Source organism: Motacilla alba, chromosome 2 (assembly GCF_015832195.1).
Source record: "Motacilla alba alba isolate MOTALB_02 chromosome 2, Motacilla_alba_V1.0_pri, whole genome shotgun sequence".
NCBI classification, from domain to species: domain Eukaryota; kingdom Metazoa; phylum Chordata; class Aves; order Passeriformes; family Motacillidae; genus Motacilla; species Motacilla alba.
Window position 1 is genome coordinate 150,535,717 of NC_052017.1, and position 20,806 is coordinate 150,556,522.

The 20,806-nt window shown below is 48.8% G+C and overlaps 1 protein-coding gene across 2 annotated transcripts in view; it reads right to left on the minus strand.

The window, feature by feature from the left end:
* ZC3H3 (zinc finger CCCH-type containing 3) overlaps positions 1-20,806 on the minus strand; it is a 127,611-nt gene that overhangs the window by 14,153 nt on the left and 92,652 nt on the right. For both annotated transcript variants that reach the window (XM_038127143.1, XM_038127144.1), the window contains exons 6-9: positions 17,475-17,556; positions 15,784-15,939; positions 14,036-14,105; positions 9,121-9,252 (exon numbers count right to left, since the gene is read on the minus strand). In XM_038127143.1, coding sequence (XP_037983071.1) covers positions 9,121-9,252; positions 14,036-14,105; positions 15,784-15,939; positions 17,475-17,556 — 440 coding nt within the window. The remainder of the gene's footprint in view (positions 1-9,120; positions 9,253-14,035; positions 14,106-15,783; positions 15,940-17,474; positions 17,557-20,806) is intronic.

Genomic DNA, 20,806 nt, shown 5'->3' on the forward strand with positions numbered 1-20,806 from the left:
TTGGAGCAGCCCATGTTTATTGGCTCCACGGTAAAAAGATACTTAATAAAGAAAACAAACCGTGTGCGGCTAATCCTGGGGCCGCGTCCCCAGCTCGGGTTTCTAATGGCTTTTCCACACCGTTCCCAGCGCTCCAGCCCTTCTTCCGCAACGCCCCGTCCATCCTCGTTGTCCCACAGCTGGGATGGTGAGGCTGGAATTGCCTCTGGAGGCTGGAAAAGCCCCTTCTGTTTATTTACAGTAGCTCTCCTGCTCCTGCCAGATCCAATGCGCTGGGGCTGGGTTTCCACAGGGAATTTTGCTGCCGGCCACGCGTCAGCTGGGGTGAAGCCGAGCGGGGCTGTGGGGTGGTGCTGGGGGCCATCTGATCCCTGCCACCTGTCGGGGTGGCTAATTATACCCCCCCGGGACCCCCGCCAGACCACAGGTTGGGCCATAAAAAGGGAAAAAACTCTGGTCCCTTCCACCAGAGAGATGAGAAAACCCCAGAGAATCCCTAAAAAGCCACAGGGAGGAATCTCACCCCACTCCGGCTCCTCGCCAACATCCCCATGGGCATGTCCCAATCCCAGTCTCCCCGCTGTGGGGTTCCCCCCACAGCCTATCCAGCAACAGTGCCCAGGCTTGGGATGGTGCCCAGCTGGCAGATCCTGTGTCCAGGACTCCTCCTTGGCTGCCAGGGCAGCTTTGGGTGAAATTCCAGGTGCTGTCAAGGATCCACAAGGCCTTAAATGGTCCAAAGGGGCCCAACATGCTCCAGGAGCGAGACAGGGATGAGGAGGTTTGCAGGGCCCAGCCTTCTTTAGCACGAAGCTGGCAAATGAGGAGGCAGCAACTGGTGGAAAGTCCTGGCTCAGTCTTGGGAATGATGTTAATGAACATTTTCCATGAATAAGCTTGGCAGGAGGGGATGGAGGGTGGGAGGAAGGTGAAGCTGGGTCACTGGGCCAACCAACAACCAACCCACTGACCGTATGGGGTGGGGAGGAGAGATCCCACCCAGACTCACATTCCTGGCTCCTGGGCAGCAGTTTGGCCAGGCTGAACTTCTCAAGTATCTCCAGGCTTAATCTCACCCCCTGCTCCTTTCCCAGTGCTGCAGGACAGCAGGTGACAAGGGCTGGACTTGGATGATCCTTGTGGGTCCCTTCCAACTCAGAATATTCAGTGATTCTGCGAAGAGATGACGAAGTGCTGAAGCACTCTTCCCATCTCCTTGGGACCTATGTCCATCCCTCTATCCCATCATGATGGACACAAATCCCACCAACCAGACCTTCAGGGGAAGGGGAACATTAAAATCCCCAAAACTCAGCTGCCTCAACTCCAAGTGCTTCCTACTTTTTTAAGCCCTCCTGAGCATCCATGCAGCTTTTGCCGAAGCTATTCCAGGTATCCCTATGGCCAAGCAGCGGGATTAACGGACTGGATGGATGTCAGGCTGTTTTAATGTCCTTCTAAGTGGCTGTTGGGAAGTGATGGCTGGAGGTGCTGGAGCTGTTTTGACGCCACTCTGAAGTGACAGCCAGTAAATGGCTTTTTTCCGATTGCTTTTTTATAATTGGGTGCAGATGGAAACAGCCTTTAAAACAAAAAAATCCCGGCTCCCTGTCATTAAAACCTGGAGGACAATACATCCGAACATCATCCAGACTGGAATAATGATGTAGAAATTTAACCGATGTGGTTATCCAAAGGAATTTGCTCCAAAACAAGTTTCTGCCCTCAAAACAGTTTGCCCAGCAAAATGCCTGCAGCAAAGGGATGACTCCTGATGGTCATCTCCAAATGATCAGAGGAATTTGGGATCTAAAAGTTCTCCAGAATCCACTGCAAATCCATAAACCCTCTCACTTGGTATTTTCAGGAAATAAAACAATATTTGAGCTAAAATACCTCTCAAGCTGGAGTAAGACCAGGATGCTGTTTCAAAAATCATTGGGAAAATCATACTTAAGAAGCAGGAAAGGAGATGGGAGGGAATCCCTGCTCATGGCAAAAGGTTGGAATTGGATGGTCTTTAAGGCCTCTTCCAACCCAAATCAGTCTGCAATCCCAGGATTCTGTGGAACAACAGCAATACCCACTTGGTGTCATCTGCAAACTTGCCAAGGGGGCATCCAATCCCATTATGTCGTTAATAAAAGGCATTAATTAGATTGGTCCCAGTACAGATCCCTGAGGACACCACCTGTCACTGGTTTCCACTGGAAATTGAGTCACTGACTTTTTGGACACCCAGAAGGTGAATTCTGAACCTGGCATTCATCCTTTAGTGGCAATGCCTATGGAATTCAACCATCCCCTGCACTGCTTTGAGGAACCCCTCAAAATTTCCATCAGGGACCTCCACAATCCCAGCCATCCCACACGAAAGCCACAACAGAGCCACTTTCACGTGGTCTACCCATGGATGGTAATTCCCAACCCCCAAATCATCACCGCTGGGTGTGGAGAGAGGCAGACACCCACTGGACACTTCCAACAGCATCATTTCCATGAGGAATCATGGGGTTCCACCACATGCCTGGTTCCAGGTAGCTCAGGGCACCACCAATGGGATCCTGGGGTGCCTTAGGAAGAGCAAGTTGAGGGAGGTGATGCTGCCCCTCTCCTCAGCGCAGATGGGGCACATCTGGAGTGCTCTGTCGAGTGCTGGAGACATGGAACTCCTGGAGCAGGTCCAGAGGATGACAACGAGGATGATGAAGGGACTGGAACATCTCTGCCAAGGAAAGGCTGAGGGAGCTGGGGCTGTTCAGCCTTGAAAGGAGACACAGCTAAGAGGGGACCTCATCCCTGTCTGTCCCTGTCTGCAGGGAGGGCTCCGAGCATGGACCAGGCTCTGCTCTGAGGGGCCCAGCAACAGCACAAGAGGAACAGGGAGGAACTGATCCCAGGAAATTCCACCTGGACATGAGGCAGAACTTCTTCCCTGTGCAGTGACCAAGCCCTGAACAGAGATCAGAGAGGGTGGGAGTCTCCCTCACTGGAGATATTCCAGAACCTTCTGGACACAATCCATGTGCTCTGGGATGTCCCTGCTGGAACAGGGAGCTTGGACCAAATGCCCCATAGTGGTCGCTTCCAACCTGAGCCATCCCAGGGTGATCCTGGGAATCACCCACTGCTCACAGGAAGTGGGGATTTTCTGACAGAGAACAGATCAGATCAAGGGGAGTTTCCAGACAAGAAGCAAAACCCCAGTCTGCTGGGTTTTGTGTTCATCTCTACAGAAGTTCAAGATGAAATCAGGAAGTCTCTGCCTCATCACTACACTCCCACTTCAGAGCTGTGATTCTGTGGCTGCTCTTCTCCCAAACTTCCCAATTTTCACATTTTGTGCCCCACCTCCTTCTACAAAGATATTAAAGTGTAAGAAAGAGGAAATCTCAGCCTGGGATTTATCTTGGTGCTGTTATCAACAATCCCAGGCTATTAAGCAGTTCCAGTGAATCCTGATAAGCCCCATCTTTAACGCAAGGATCAGAATTCCGTTGGAGATGCTACAGTTAAATTAAAGGAGCAATAAGAACCCTCATTATCCCATTACAAACCATGAGATACAACTGGAAACCCACAAGATTTCCATAGAGATACGAGGATAGGATTGACCATGGAAGAATCCTGATCAGTTTTAAACCTCTTCTGAAGGCTACAAAGTGCTTCCAATGGGAAGATCCCATCTGGGATTTGTCATTAATTATCAGCAGCATTCAATGCCCAGAGGATGTGGACAAGGACTCAAGATCCCCAGCAAACCAATGGGATGAACCTGGAGAGATTTCAGCCAGCTCAAATCCATCCTTGACACTACTGATGACCTTATAAACAGCCTCACTACCAATCCTACACATACTTTATTTTAAATAAAAATTCCGCTGCTCATCAGTTTGGTGACTGAAGATTTCTGCTACACATTATGGGGGAAAAAAATCCCAAATCAAGCTCAAAGAAAACATCTGTCAGCCAGAGCCAAAATTAAGGATAAATAAAATTAAGTTGCTTTTGTAGTTGATTTTCATACAGCTGCAGTGGACTGTAAAAGAGCTATCAAAGGCAGAGCTCTCCATCAGCTATTTCCAAATTATTACAGAATCAGGGAATTGTTTAGGTGGGAAAATCCTGTTCCTCCAGCACTGCCAAGGCCACCACTAAGTCATGTCCACAAGTGCCACTTCCACAGGGCTGTTAAACCCCTCCAGGAATGAGGATTCCACAACTTGCCAGGTCAGCCTGTGCCAGGGCTGGACAACCTTTTGTGCAAGAGTTCCTCAAGGAAAAGCCAAGTTGGTTGGGAGTCAAGCTGGGATCAAAGGAGGGGAAAAAAAGACCCAGAAACACCAAGACCTGATGGCTATGAGGAAAGAAAAATGCTGGTTGAACCAGAAAAGTCAGCTGAGATCAGAAAGCATGAACAGTGTTGAACTTCACCTTTCCACGAAAAAAGATTAAGGAAAACAAGGATCCCAGGCTGCTGCTCTCCATCACTGGATAATTAAGAGAAAACCCCACAGACATTTAAAACTTACTCTTGTAACACAACTCATGTGGTTTTCTCTAAAGAAATATGTTAAATTGAATGTATCAGACACACAAAAACATTATGTTTCTGGTGGGAAATCATTGAACTTCCACCAGAAAAAGAAAAAATAACCAACCAAATACACAAAAAACCACACAAGAACGAGGTTTCAGCTGAGAAAAAATCCCCACATTTTGATTTTTTACAGCAAAATCCAGCAGCTCCCACTGCAAAAAAACACCAAGCTCCACCTGGGGGAGGAAAATTATTCTTCCCAAGGAAGCAGCACTTCCTCAGGCAGTGCCCCTGTCCCATATTTTTTACATAGATAAGGCAGAAATTAGAGCTTTGGTGAAAGCTGTTGGTCCAGTAAAAAGATGGATTTTAGGAATAAGATGAGCTGGGATGAGCGGTCCCAGCACAGCTCAACCCTCCTGCCATTGCAGGTCCCCATGTCAAGCCTCACCATCACAAGGCTGGTTGTGCCAGTTGGGATTCCAGAGGGATGGGAACAGATTCTCCTCTTATCCATGATTTATTCCAGTACATCTCCCCGTGCCTTTCCAGGGAAGCTTCGTTGTTTAATCTCACTGTGTCTCACTGTTTAACAGCTCCCATGAGGGAACAATTTACCCACAGGCTCCCAGGCAGCCGATGGAAACAATCCGGAGAGAGGGATTTAATGCGGCTCTGGCGCTAATGGGCATGGAGTGGGGAAGATTATTTAATACAAAACAATTTTCCAGATGCAGCAATGGAATCATTGAGTGGTTTGAGTTGGAAAGGACCTTAATGATTTCATTTCAAACCCCTGCTGTGGGCAGGGACACCTTCCAGTATTCCAGGTTGCTCCAAGCCCCATCCAACCTGGCCTTGGGCACTTCCAGGGATGGGGCAGCCACAGATTCTCTGGGCAACCTGTGCCAAGGCCTCAGCACCCTCACAGGAAGGAATTCTTCTCAATATCCCATCTAAATCATTCCTTCTTCATATTTTGTGCCTGGAAAGCAAATCCCAAGGAAGATGCTCCTTGGGATCACCTATGGATGAGCTCCCAGCTCCAGGCTCTCGGCCTCACAGAGATCCCAGCCCATGGTTTGCCATCAAATCTGGTTTGGGTTGGAAAGGTCCTTAAAGCCCATCCTGCTCCAACCCCCTGGCATAGGCAGGGACACTTTCCACTATCCCTGGTTGCTCCAAGCCCCGTCCAACCTGGCCTTGGACACTTCCAGGGATGGGCCGTGCACAGCATCTCCATCCAATGTCTCCTCTTGCTTGTCCCTTTCTCTGGGGTCACATCACCACAGACACTTCACTCACTGGTGCTGCCTCATCCCCCACATCCACCAGCCTCATCCCACCCTCTCCTAGAGAATTCCTCCTCCAAGCCCCTGCACAAGGCCCCATATGGGAGGAGGGATGTGGAACCACAGAGGAGCTCTGACTGTAGAGCAGCTCACAAAAACATCTCCGGAAAACCCTGGGAAGAACCTGCAAGAGGCCCCATTTCTCCCTCTCTTCCCACTTCCCTCTTGTGGCTTCCTCCAGTGCAGGTGGCCAAGCCCAGAGGGACCTCCCAGGGTGCCAGGGAAGGGCAGAGAGCTCCAGGAAAATTTGGACCGAGATCTCCAAGGTGAAAATCACTCCATGGCCTTAAGGGACATGTATAACGTTGTGTTTAGGGATGATCCCTTTAGGAAGCACAAATGGTGGAGGGACTTCCCAACCCATGACGATGGAACCTGTAGGAATGCTGGAAACTAAGGCCCTAGCTCCGCCCTTCTGGAAACAGAATCCTGGAATCATTCAGGTTGGAAAAACTCTCCAAAATCATCAGGTCCAACTTTAGATCAATTCATTAATATTGGGGGCAACATTCCCTTTACAAAGGATGTGATCATGGCCTTGTACAGGAGCAGTCCCCTGTCCCCAAGGGTGGATTTAGACCCTCTACAATCCACATTCCTGAAAAGAGGACTTGGGAATGCAAAATTAAAGCTTTCTGACTTAATTTTGAATTCCTGGTGAAGCCAGAGCGGGTCAGTCCTGGCATTATTTGTACAAAGATCAGCTGGAATTACAGTCCATGGAATGGGTCAAAGGTGGATCAACTCGTCCTGAGAATCCTGCAACACAACCTAGGAAGTCCTTAAGAGACAAGGCTGCCAACGACATGTCATAAATTATGGATAATAATGGGCATTTTTGATGGAGGTCTGCTAACAATCAGGAATTTTGTTTGTCTGGGAGGGCACAAAGAGGAAAACGCAACTGGAAGAAGAGCCCAGCGTGCCAAAAATCAGCACAAAATCACCTAAATTCCTAATTATGGACCAGCCTCATCGGAGTTTACCCACCCAGGATGCTCCACCAGAGTCGCACACCTTCGCATTCCGTGCTCTTTGTGCTTCAAACCAACATTGCTCGGACAGGGAAAGGCAGAACGAGGGAAGATTTACTCCCATCCTAAATAATTCACAAGAAAAGGGACTGCGCATCTTTAACAAGCCATCGTTTTATGAAGCAAGGTTAACATTTTTCCTTGATTCAGTAGAATATTATAAACTCTCCGGGGTCCATTTGAGGACTTTCTACTTGGAGCAAAGGCACGGACTCAGCACTTTTTATATTATTTAGAGAATAAAATTAACCCTTAATGGCCCAAGCTGGAATTTCTCCTCCCCAGTTAAATATGGCCCGCTCAGCAATTTCTCCCCATATATAATTACAGGCTGCTATCCATCATCTGGAGGAGAATGCTTTCCCGACATTCCAAAAGTGACGCCGTAAGCACTTTTCCTAATAGAATAAATATTCTAAATATCTCTTTTATATTTTCATTTAAATTGGAATATTTTAAAAATAATTGTCGGGACCCTGCCTGCGTGGTTGGCGCTGCGCTGGAGGGAGGTGGCAGGATGCCTGTGTTTTCCTTCTGAGGGAATGTTTATCCTGCATCAAGTCCCCCTCCACGCACTGCCACAAAAAGTAATTAGGCTTAGACTAATTTATTAGAGCTTCCCTCCGCTACTGCTGATGTCCTGCTTTCCTTAAAACTCTCACTTTTGGCTTTTTTCCCTGGTTTTTGCCTGGTTTTTGCTCTTTGGTGGTTTCTCCTCGGGAAAGGATGGGGAAAAGACCAGATGGGGTTTAGTGGGACTTGACAGTGCTGTGTTCAAAGCTGGGCTCAATGATCTTAGAGGTCTTTTCCAGGCTAAATGATGCTTGGATTCCATCCAGCGTTGTGTTTGGATTCTGGGACAGGCTGGTGGCCACGCTGGTGGGATCTGAGTACCTATGGCTTCTCCTGATGGGCTGTACCTCTGCAAACAAGTGATACCAGGATGGAGAAAAGGAGGAGAAGAGAACTCTGAGACACCTAAAACTCCTCTGGACAGCCTGTGCCAGGGCCTCACCACCCTCACAGGGAAGAATTTCTTCCCAATATCCCATCTATCCCGGCCCTCTGGCAGTGGGAAGCCATTCCCCCTTGTCCTGGCACTCCAGGTCCTTGTCCAAAGTCCCTCTCCAGCTCTCCTGGAGCCCCTTTATCCCCTTAGAAATGGTTCTAATGTCTCCTCAAAGCCTTTCCTTTACCAGGCTGGACATTCCCAGCTCTCCCAGCCTGGCTGCAGAGCAGAGGGGCTCCAGCCCTCGGAGCATCTCTGTGGCCTCCTCTGAACTCACTCCAGCAGCTCCACATCTTCCTTCTTCTGTTGGATCCCGAGCTGGAGGCAGAGGGGTTGAATTCCCCCCCTTCCTGCTGTCCAAGTATGAGCAGAAATCCCATACCATAACCCATAACCCATTTGGAAAACAGCAAAGAGGAGTCAGGGCAGTCACTTGGATTCCCAAGGGAACACCAGCATGGTCCAGCCTCTCCCTTAACCACGACACAGAAAGGTGAGATCCTGTGTGTTCCAAATTCCTTTGGAACAGCAAATGGCAGCTGGCTCCAAGCCCTGGTCCAGGAAAACTGCTCCCACAATTTCCATGTTACATCGGGTACTAAAAGCTCATGGGTGAGGTTGCAACTCTCCCCAGGGTGCACATGAAGTCCATGGAGGACTTCACCCACAGATCCAAACCCCAGGACCTGGAGGTGGCTCCATGAATCCCCCAGACGCAGCTGGATGCTGAGCTGGCTGAGCAAGGCTGGTCTTGCTCCCAAAACTAAGCCACAGGATTTAAGGCTCAAGTTTAAACCCATCACAGAGCCAGAGTGGAAAACAAGCATTAACGCCTATGGATTTTCTGGGTAAAACAGGGAATCCTAAATATTTTCCAACATTTTTCATCTGTTTCAGTGAGGGGTTTTCAGGGCAGGTGCTTCTAGCTCAGACACTGACAACAGGAACACCCCATGGAGGCTCTTACCAGGGAAACACCAGCATATTGATGAGCTGAAGCCTTTGATTTCTTTCCCTTTTTTCCCAACCCAACCACTTGGCCAAAACCCTTTGGAAAAGCACAGGACTGTTGTTCATCACATCCAGGTGCTGGGCAACTTCCAGCTCTTCCCTGTGGTGCTGTAGCTGGTGCAGGACGCTGCTCGTGGCTTTGGCCCGCAACAGCTGGGATAAATCCCTCTTTACCTTTTCTCCCATGGGACAGTATCCTTTGAGGAAATCCTGGCACACTTCTGCCTTCCTGGACACGTAGACATGGCTGTAGGGGCAATTGCTGTTGCTGCAGATCCCCTTCAAATAGTAGGAACACACCGGCATCTGCAAGAGGAGGAGAAATCCATCAGCAATTCCCTAAACCCGTGACTCGGAATCACTGCAACCCCCAGACCTGAAATAAAAGCGTGACAAGCATAAAATAAATAGAAATCTTTTGCCAGCCACCGATCCCAGAGGTGTTTTTAGCTCTTCCATTGGTCTCCTACAAGGCAGCTCCCTATTATTACGTGTTCCCGGTGTTTGGATACGCAGGGAGGGAAGGTGCTTCCCTCAGCATCCTTCAGGAACCAGGAAGAAAACTCCCTCTGGACAGCGTGGGGAAGGGATGGGGAAATGTCATAAATTCTGGGAACACACCTTTTGCAAGGAATGATGCAGTGATGAAGATGGGAACAGCAGCACAGGGAACACACCCAGCCCGGCTGCAACATCCCACAGGGAATTCTCAGAGAGAATCCCTACGTCCCAGAGGAAATTTTGGCCATCACAAAGGCTAAAACAGTATACTGGGAGTGCTTTACATTTGGCTCTTCCGTGGATACAGAGCTGGCTGGAAGGGGGTTTAATTAACGCTCCAAAAGGTGGTTCCTAGAAAGGGGGGAAAAAGCACCTCCGCAAGGATTTTGTTGGGGGCTGCATCATTCCAAGGCATTCTCTTGGAATTCCCCAGGGATGTGATGCCTGTCCCTACACACTGGGGCAGGCAGGGATGCTCCAGGAGGGAGTGAAATGAGGAGGAGAGCAGCTCCTGCCCTGAGCATTGGAGAAGGAGAGCAGTGGGATACACAGAGCAGATCCCTGATCCCGCGCTCCTGCATTCCCGAGTTTCCGCAGCACGACAGCTGACGGGGAAAACTGACGGAGCAAGGATTCTCCTCATCGTCCTCAAAGCACAAACTTCACCTTCTGCCAGCTGTTATCATTAAAAACAAATTACCAGCCTGCTGCCATATTTCAGCATCCTTAACTCACCAGCAATCACAGGCAGCTTCCCACTTCCTGCCCCAAGCAGGCAGCTGCCACCTGGAACATGGGCTTCCCGAATGTCCGGCTCCTCCTGCTCCTACATCCCGAATTTCCTCACTGCTTGGCGTGGTATTGATCTCCCCATTCACCAGTAGCATCCTGGTCCCACCAGTTCAAGCATCCCCAAGTAATATTTATAATCCTGCAATAACCACAGCCGGGGCTATCCAGAAAAATCCCTTATCCCTGAAGGGCACATTAAGGGTTGAACTAAATTGCCTCGCTGGAGGCCGAGAGGAAAGAAAACAAAGGGTGCTTTAAAAGAGGAGAGTTTATTTTTAATTGTCTTTTAACTGCAGACATTAACATAAAGGACAGGGCTCTGGGGCGATCTTTGGCAGTGCTGGTGGTGTGACCGTAAACGATTCCCTTAATGTAGTTTTTGATATAGAGCCCAAATTAGCTCTAATAAAAAGGGATAATAAAGGCAGCTCTCCGACAAAAATAAACTCCTCCTCGCTGTCAAGCCCGAGCCATTATCAAGAGGAAGCAGCGCTCTCATTTCAATTAACCTTGTTTGCACCCCAGCACGTCCACACAAATAACAATAACATTAATTCAAGGCACTGGGGCGCTGCGGCCGCCTTCGACAGCTTTGACTCTCTACAAGCTCTGGAGGCAGCAGCTAAATGAACCCGAAACTCCACGTGAGCCTCCAAATTGCTCACAACTGAGTTTTGAAGCTCTATTAGGGAGAAAAATGCTGATTCTTTCCGAGTTCCTCAAGGGGAAAAGCTGTTGGAACAGCAGTGGGCGGCTTCTTGAGTCCCGGCCTCTCGCAACCTTCGCTTCCTTCAGATTTCCTGGTTTCTCCCCATGGCTGGGATGTTTCAGTGGCTCTGATCCACTGTGGAAAAATTCCCTCTGTGTCACTTCAGCGGGTGCTTTTCATCAAAGGCTCTGCCTGAGTCTCCTGTGGAGCAAAATTCTTTAAACTGTGAGGCCCTGGCACAGGTTGCCCAGAGAAGCTGTGGCTGCCTCACCCCTGGAAGTGCACAAGGCCGGGCTGGACAGGGCCTGGAGCAACCTGGGATAGTGAAAGGTGTTCCTGCCCACGGCAGAAAAAGAAGAACTTTCCCCCTTCCCCAGGCTCTTTCTTCCATCACCAGAGGGTAACGGAAACCACTGGAGTTTGGATCTGCAAAGCTCAGTGACAATCTGGAGCCATCCTCCATCCTGGAGACCATTCCCTGCCTGGAGCAAGGGGTTTGCTGCTCTAGGATGGGGAAAAGCTCCCTGCTGCTGTGACAGCTGAATCCATGCAGTTTTCCATAGAAAACAGTGATTCTTCCCATAGAAAAGGGTGATTATTCCCATTTTTCAGTGGGGACACTGAGGCATGGGAGTGCGCGAAGGCTGAGAAACGGTTCTGTCCTGAAACCAAGAGCCAAGCCCTGCCCTCCTTTGATTCTTCAGCTCCTGGACTGGATATTCCATCCCAGTGAAATCCCACCGAGGTGAGACACACAACAACCTGTGATGAGGAGGTTTTGGGGTGTCCCTCTCCAATAACCACACAGTGAAATCAATGGGACCAATGAAATCAGGAATGCCCAAACCACCACATCATCCCATGGGAAAATATCATGGATCGCATTAAAACCTCAACTCAAACAACCAAAAACCAATGAGGCACAATCCTTCACCTGAGGAAAAGATGGGATTTACTCCAAAAACTCCACAAGCAAAAGGAAAACTGCTTCCTTCCTCTGCTGAGAGCCTCCACCTGCTATTCCCAGCCCTGATAAATGAGGGAAAAGCCACCTTTGCCAAGAACCACTCAGGTTAATGGGGAGCTCCAGGACTTGGAAAGTGAAGTTGCCTCTCACTTTAGGAAGCAGCATTCCCATGGCAATAAATCACCCTGGAACAAGTTTGAACTCCATGGAGGAGGTTGTTTCTCTTCCAGCCCTTGCTGATGACAAGGTGGCAAACAGGGAGACCTTTGAACCACCCTCAGGTTGGTTAATCCTGTGAAAAATAATTCCCCTTCCCAACAGAGCATGGCAGGAAAAATGTGCTCCAAAAGCTTTTCAGAGCCGCTACTGCCTGCTATGATTTTGGTTTGTTAATTAATGATTCATCTTGAGTTTAGGTGATGCTTCATTAGCTCAGGATAAAAGTGAGATGGGCTGAGGTCACTGCATCCCATGGGATCCCCATCCCAGGGATTCTGTCCCCAAAATGCTATTGGCAAACAGCTCCTCGACATGGTCACTCCTTTTAAATTCAGTTTTATTACCACGATATCACTGTTATCCTTCTCAAACTGGTGAGGTTGAGAAGAAACTGCTAAAGGTTGAGTTTTCCATCATTCTCCATTTATTCACCCAAAACAGAGCCCAGAAGCCAAATCTGGAGGTCCTCCTTGAGGGACCAAGTGCTCCTGAAAGGGAAACTGAGGCCACATTTCCACTGGGAATTTAAACATGCCAAGGAATATTCCTGGTAGAGAGACCACAAATTCATCCATATCCAACTATCACATTCTTTGCTGGATAAACCACCAACTGCAATATCTTCTTGGGCGACTCCAATTCCCAAGTTTCAGCTAGGTTTTTTGCCCTGGGACCAAAAAAGACCTCATCACCTCCTGAAATTCCATTTAATTTGGAGTTTATGGCTCTGTGGATGAATTTTAACCCTTTGCCTCAGAGGTGCAGGCAGAGGGTTGCACTTTGCTTACTTGGATGACAAGAAGTAGCTGGCCTCACTAATTACAATAATTTTGGATAAACCAACAGCCAATCCCACTGCAAAGCTTCCTTCATTCTTGGCTTTATTTTTGAAGTATGATGCTGTTACAGGATGAAAAAAAAAAAACAACCTTTTTGCATCTATCAATCCTCATCCCCATTCCTGCTCTGACACACCACGAGCCAGGGAATGCAGCTGTCCCCGTCCCTGTTTTATGTACTTGTGATTAAGTGACTCTGAAGAGAAATCCATGTAAAAAACATCTGGTGCTCCACGTCTCATTCCGAGCGACTTCCCAGATAACTTATGAGCTCCCCACGGACAAGGAACATGCCTCAGGCACCTCAGCTTCCGTGCTGGAGTCTCCAAAGCTACATCCAAGTGGAGATCCCAGCCACTAAACACAGACTGAGGTGCTAAATCATCATCGATAAACCCAAAATAAAAACCCTGGATTATTTTTCCACCTTTTTTTCTTTGTTATAAAACCATGGAACTCCAGATACACCAAGAAGGTGGAAAACAATGAACTCCAGAGTTGTTTTGCCACGGTTTCAACCTGATTTTGCTGCTTGGCATTTTAGAATTGATTCTTACTAATTTATACCTCCAAGTTATGCTTGTTAAAACATCCTCTGACCCCAGCAGAGAGGGATTTCCAGGGAAGTATGATCTTATGGAAGCAGGGAAGGATTAGACACAAGTAAATGAACTTGATGATCTTGCAGGTCTTTTTTAGACCTCTAAGACCTCATAGGTCTTTCCTAGATCTCAACCATAGGGTGGGGAGGCCCTGGCACAGCTTTCCCAGAAAAGCTGTGGATGCCCCATCCCTGGAAAAATTCAAGGCCAGGTTGGATGGGGCTTGGAGCAACCTGGGATAGTGGAAGGAGTCCCTGCCCATGGCAGAGGGGTAGGAATGAGATGATCCTGAAAGTCCCATCCATCCCAAACCGTTCCATGGCTCTGTCACAATTCAGGAGCCTGGAGAGCTCAGCAAGGAAACTCCAAACTCCGTTGGAAGCACTCAAGTGAGGAAGAACCTTCCCACAACCACCCCTTTGCACACAGAGCCACATTCCCGTTGGGAAGTCACACAGACCTTGTCCTTGGACACCTTGTGGGAAAACGGACAGGTCCCATCCGTCTTCTTGCACGTGCCACGGAGAAACCTGGAGATAAAGCAGATGGAGCAGGTTGGACACGAGGCGGGTCACAAAAACCACACAATCGCTGCTGAGCTCATCCATAAACCCATTTCACACCCTAAATTAGTACAGATCCCCCTTGTTGGAAGAGCAGCTGATGATTCCTGATGGATTTTATTCTTTCATCACATTTGGCTGCTCATCAGTGGGCAGAGCAAGGCTTGTATCCCAAAATTCAGACACGATGCTCCCGGAAGGAGAAAAGTCCTTGCTAGAGCCCTGATTATTCCAAGTTGCCAAGAAAAGCTGTGGATTCCCCATCCCTGGAAGTGTTCAAGGCTAGGTGGGACAAGGCTTGGAGCTCGGATAGTGGAAAGTGTCCCTGCCTCTGGCAGAGGGGTGGATTGGATGACCTTGGAGGTCCTTTCCAATCCAAACCATTCCAGGATTCTGCGATCCCATTCCAAGAAATGCTGGATGAAGCTCCAGGTGAAAGTGGCCAATGACCAGGAGGAACAAAGACAGGCTCAGAACAGGAACCAAGATCCCAAAGCACATGAGGATGTCAAGAGTTTTTCTAGGAGTGACTGGTGTGAGACCAGATTAACAAAATTTAAAAATTATAAGGGAAAGCTAAAGAATGGGATTGGAGATAAAGGAGCAAGGATGAGGAGACACAAAACTGGGAGAAATCAGTGTTGTCCTCCAATGATCCTGGGAAATGAGACAGGTTGGAGACCCAAAAGACTTCAAGGAGCACAATTCCTAAGGTAGGCAAGGAGTTATGGGATTTGTTATGGGAAAATGAGTGAGAAGGAGTAAAATCAGTTAAAAAACCAATAAATCACCTTCCCCTCCTCTATTGTCTCCCATTGGGCTTTGAGCAACTTCCAACTGATTCCAGCACAGCAGCAATTTTATGGAAAAAATTACTCCAGAAGTTCATCAGTAGAGTTGGCTCTTCTGCACTTTTTAAATGACTCATAATAGAGTTTAATCAACTCTTGGGCAGGTCTAATGAACTGCTAACACAGATCAGTTCTCCTGGAATAAATCACCGAGTCTCAGAGCTGCACGACGTCACAAGCTGAGGGATTCAAACCTGCTGGACTGATCCAAATGGATCTGAGGGGAATAACCTGGAGTGTGGTCAGGGCAGGGGCTCAAGTCACCCAGCCGAGGAAAGAAGGCTCCAAAGGGACCTTAGAGCCCCTTCCAGTGCCTAAACAGGCTCCAAGAGTGCAGGAGAGGGACTTGGGACAAGGGACATGGGAGAATGGCTTCCCACTGCCAGAGGGATAGATAGGATATGAGGAAGATACTTTTCCCTGTGAGGCTGGTAAGGGACTGGAATGGAATTCCCAGAGAAACTGCGGCTGCCCCATCCCTAAAAGTGTTCCAGGCCCGGATGGAGAGGGCTTGGAGCAACCTGAGATAGTGGAAAGTGTCCCGGCCCGTAGCAGGGGTTTGGAATACAACGATCTTCGATAACCCTTCCAACCAAAACAATTCCATGATTCTCTGGCCTCTTCCTGTCCTCCTCCTTCCAACCCAACAGTGCCGAACCTACACCTGACCAAGAACTCCCATTCCTGTTGTCCTACAGCTGTGTTATCAGTTTGTTTCCCTTAGGAATACCCCACAAGGAAGCACCAAAGCCACCCAATGTCCCAGTTCACCAGGATTCCATGTCCATCCCTACCTGGTGCAGACGGCCACTTTCTCTGGATCATGGATGTAGGGGCAGCTCTCGCCCCGATTGCACTTCCCGAAGCGGTTGTAGTACATACAATATTCCTTCTTTTTCTTCTTCTGCTTGGCTTGACGGATGATGGCCAAGCTCCTCTGCACAGCACGGCTGAGGGAGAAAGAGGGACAAGGTCAGGGAAAATCTCCAGTTCCAACACCACACAACAACATGAAGAAGACACCTCAACATTACCTGAAACCACACAGAAGCCCATCTTTGGAGAGTGAAATATTTGGAAGTTCAGGCTCATAAGCCCTTAAATATTTTCAAATTTTGGCCGATTTTACCCCAAATCATTAAAAATCTGCAAGGTAACACCAAAGTGACCAGTGAGATTCCTTCCCACCACCATAGCTCTGATTCTCTCCGTGGATTTTTTGAGCGTGGAGAGGGTTTCCCACACTTTTGGGGAATATGGAGAGGAAGGAAACATCCTCTCCTTGTGCAGCACAGGATGCCAAGGCTGAACGACTTGGAGGGCTCTTCAGCACATGTCCCACCAGCTGGGCCTGATGCTATTCATCACCTTCAAGTGGGCACCTGCTCACGAACCTTAAAGAACGAGCACCGATGTGATGGCCACAGGAACAAAAAATACCACCAAAGAGCAGAAAAGCTCCTTCTTAATTGCCTGGTCCCACTAGAAGCTGCTTAAGGACTTCACAAGTTGCTTAGCACATGTTTTCCATGAGCTTCCAGGTGGAGAGGGAATTATCCAGCAGCTCTTGGGCTGTGTGGGACCAGGTGGAAGAGGGGAAGTGTTGAGATCTGGGTGAACACAAACCATGGGGGGCTCATCAGATCTCCCCAAGTAGATAATTTGGTGGTGGGGCACAGTCAGCTCTGGTTTGATGAGGACAACAGTGCATTATCCATAAAAAAACACAGGTTCAAGGAACTTATTTTCAGAGGAAATGCACATTTTTACCTCTGTAATTGTTGTTGTCTGCAAGGTCCTGGGTAATCCCAAGCACAAATTTGTTGGAGAATGGATTGAGAGCAGTCCTGAGGAAGACTTGGGGGAGTTGGTGGATGACAAGCTCCACATGATCCAGCCATGGGAGCCCAGAATGTTCTGGGCTCATCCCACAGCATGGGCAGCAGGAGAGAGGGAATTTCTGCCCCTCAGCCCTGCTCAGGTGAGATCCCACCTGTGGAGCTGCCTCCAGCTCTGGGGTACAACAGCAGAGGGATGGGGAGCTACTGGAGCAGATCCAGAGGAGGTCACAGAGATGCTCCAAGGGCTGGAGCCCCTCTGCTCTGGAGCCAGGCTGGGAGAGCTTGGAATGTCCAGCCTGGCTGTCCAAGCAGACCTTAGAGCACCTTCCAGTGCCTAAAGGGGCTCCTAGAGAGCTGGAGAGGGACTTTGGACAAGGACCTGGAGTGCCAGGACAAGGGGGAATGGCTTCCCACTGCCAGAGGGCAGGGATAGATGGGATATTGGGAAGAAATTCTTCTCTGCGAGGGTGGGGAGGCTCTGGCTGAGCTTAAAACCACCTTGAAGTAGAAGCTGTGGAAAAGCAGCAGTCAGAGCTTCACCAAATCATACTCCTGTTCAACAGCTGCTCCTGAAGCTCTTGATTCCCTCCTGAACATAATTCCAAACATGGAGCCCATCATTCCTGCTTCACATGAGTACAGACCTGGCAATGTATCGGCATGTTGAGGATCTGCTCAGGCTTGGTGTAAAGACCCCAGGACTGGGTGTGGAGTGCAATCTCAATGCTGGAGAGAGAGAAAAACATGGATCATTGCTTGGAATCAAGAAATTTTGCAGGAATTCACACAGCCCTCAGTACCTTAGGTCCACAAAAATGATTCGAGGGATGGAGACCCTTGGCTATGAGGAAAATCTGGGAGATCTGGGGGTGTTCAGCCTGGAAAAGAAAAGGCTCCAGGGAGAACTTGGAGCCCCCTCCATTGCCTGAAGGGGCTCCAGGAGAGCTGGAGAGGAACTTTGGACAAGAACCCGGAGTGGCAAACCAGAGGGAATGGTTTCCCACAGCCAGAGGGCAGGGAGAGATGGGATATGGGGAAGAAATTCTTCCCTGTGAGGGTGGGGAGGCCCTGACACAAACTGCCCAGAGAAACTATGGATGCCCCATCCCTGGAAGTGTCCAAGGCCAGGTTGGACAGGGCTTGGAGCAACCTGGAATACTGGAAGGTGTCCTTGCCCCTTGCAGAGGGTTGGAACTGGATGATCTTCAAGCTCCCTCCCAACCCAAACCATTCCATGATTCCATGATCTTATTTAACCCAAGGCATGGAGCTCCCAGAGAACCACGGGACAAAGATGCCCTTCAGGGACTTCCCACCTCTGGAGCAGCCCCAGCAGAAGTGCTCCCTGCCAGCCCCAAACACAGCAGGAATTTTTCCCCTCAGCATTCAAACGTGCCAGAACACTCCTCTAACCAAACCTCATGCTTTCACCATCAATCCAACACATTTCCACGCTTGGCTTGGCCGCTCCCCACAGCTGGACAGGGAAGCCCAGCGCCACTCCCATCCATGCACGCATGGAATCAAATCATCCTTGACCGGTGCAGGGAAGAACGAATGGGAAAGAAAGGCTGGATTTCAGTTTTCCAGGTGGGACGAGAGCAGCTCAGTCACTCACCTGCCAGCCCGGGCGTGTTGGGAAGTTGAGCGAGTGGAATTTGATTGCGCGGCAGCACGAGCTGTCACTCGGCTGCCGGCGTCGGCGAAGCCCCATCTGTTCCCTCTGCACATCAAATTCCATCAACGGGGCATTTCAGCCACCACCGAGATTTTTTTTTTCCCCTGTTTTATTAATTCCTCCTCGTCCCAACTTGTGGGAGCATCTTTTTTTTGTGCTAGAATAAATATTTGCCAACTCTGGGATGCTCTGAAGACGCTGCTGAAGAGTCTTCATCAACAGCAAGGTTGAATTCCCAAACAAAGTGGGGAGAAAGCTCCAAATTAAAATCCATTAGGATAGGGCTGGAGCAACCTCAGCCCTCGGGAGATCTGTATAATATTCCTTAAAGCTACACCAGGAATCAGCTCCTGAGGGCAGCAGACAATCTCTCTAAATATTTAATATTTGGGGATAAAAGTGGATACACAGGGAATAACAAGTTTGGAATCACAGAATTGTGGAATGGTTAGGGCTGGAAGAGCCCTTAAAGGTCATCTTGGCCAGAAAGGAGGAATCACTAATGAGACTGAGGATAAATAAAGGGGTCAACAGCCTCCTGCCAGTGGGTTGGAATTTTTAAGTGGCAATCAATGGAATTATTTTTTGGGGTTATTTTTCCCCAGTTTTCATCTTCTAGTAAGAAGCCATGCAATAACATGATGTGCATCTCCCATTTGAGGAATTAACTCGCATCCCAGAGGGAGTTTAACTACCCAAGAGCTGGTCCCATCCATGACAAAATCCATGGGAGATTCATCCAGGTCTGGCAAAGCACCTGGAGGCTGGCAAAGAAAACCCCCCTCCACATTTTCCCACTTCCTAAGTATTCATCCCGTGTGCAAATCCTCCCCAAACTATTAGAAAATCGCCCATTTATTTCTCCAGGAGGAGCCAAGCCAAGAAAGCTCCATAATTAAACATTTCCCCATCAATTGGGATTTATGGAGAAAACTCAGGCTCTGTCATGAGGGTATTTTTGGAAGCTCTTGCATCATGGAAAAAAAGTTTAAATAAAAGCAAAAGCTTTGTGTACATCCAAGTAACAAGAAGGGGCTGCAGGAGAGGGGATTAGGTGTTCCCGACTTCTCAGAAGGTCCAAGGAGCCTAAATTTGGATTTTTAGGGTGGTTGTCAACTCAGAATTCCCAACTGGTCACTACAGGAGATTTGCATTAATAAATACATTGATAAATATATATTCCTGGCACTGGAGGGTGTATTATTGAATTTGGGGTGAAATTGGGACATCAAAAGACACTGGGAAAGGGGATAAGGGTTAAATTCCAACATCGGGAGCCAAAATTTGCTGCAGTCTGGCCTAAATTAAACAAAAAGCTGAAACGATGCCCGCAGGGCTCAACTTCGGGAGTCTCATTTGGTCCAGACAAAACACTGGGCACATCCCAGTCCCAGATCTGTCCCATTTTTCTCCTCAATCACTTCCCATCCGGGGAGAACATCGGGACACAGCAGTGCTGTCGGATCAGTAGAGCAACTCCCACATCCTTGGCATTGCCCAAGTCCCTCACTATGGAAATTTAAAGTGGTACCACAGCAAATTCCTCCCATGCGCACTCTCCAAGGCAGCAGGAACAGAATGGAGAGGGGGAAAAAAAGCAGGAAAGTTAAGAAGAGCTGCCACAGAGAGCATCAAGAACTGCACACTGAGGGCTTTTGAAGTGATTACACCCAGCACGGCAGCATCAGCCAGGATATTTTCCACCCTGTGGAAGGGACAGGTGGATTTCTCTCCCCCTTTTCCTGATGATTCAGTCGCTTGGAAGAGCATCATCCGTAAGGAAACCCACAGCCCGTGCAAACAGGGCTGCTTCTCTTAATGCATCATCCCAGCCCGACGCTGGCAGCTCCGGCGGCTCCGGTGGCTCGCGGTGAGAAGTGATTGTTGTTCCCAATCCAGCCGGGAGACTCCGCGCGTCTCTCCGGAGAGAGCGGGAGCTGTCATGTTCATTAAATGCATGATTACAGCTATGATTAATAGCGGGGGCTACAGCCTAACTCCTTCTTTTTTTTCCCTGCTCTTAGGGAGGAATCCACAGCCAAGCAGCCCCGTGGTGTTTTCCGCAGCGTTCGGCTCGACGTTTGGAATTCCAGTTTTTGACGGAAAAGGGGGAAAAAAAGGCACAATTTATCCTTGTCAAACAAAAAAAATGCTTAAAACAAGCGGGTTGGATGCTGCACCCCTGCACTAACGATAAGTTTATTAGGACCTTGTCATATCCTTAATCCTAAAACTCAGCTCAAGCGGATCCAGGTCCATCTCCAGCATCCTGGGGTTTTTTTTCCATAACCCCAAAAC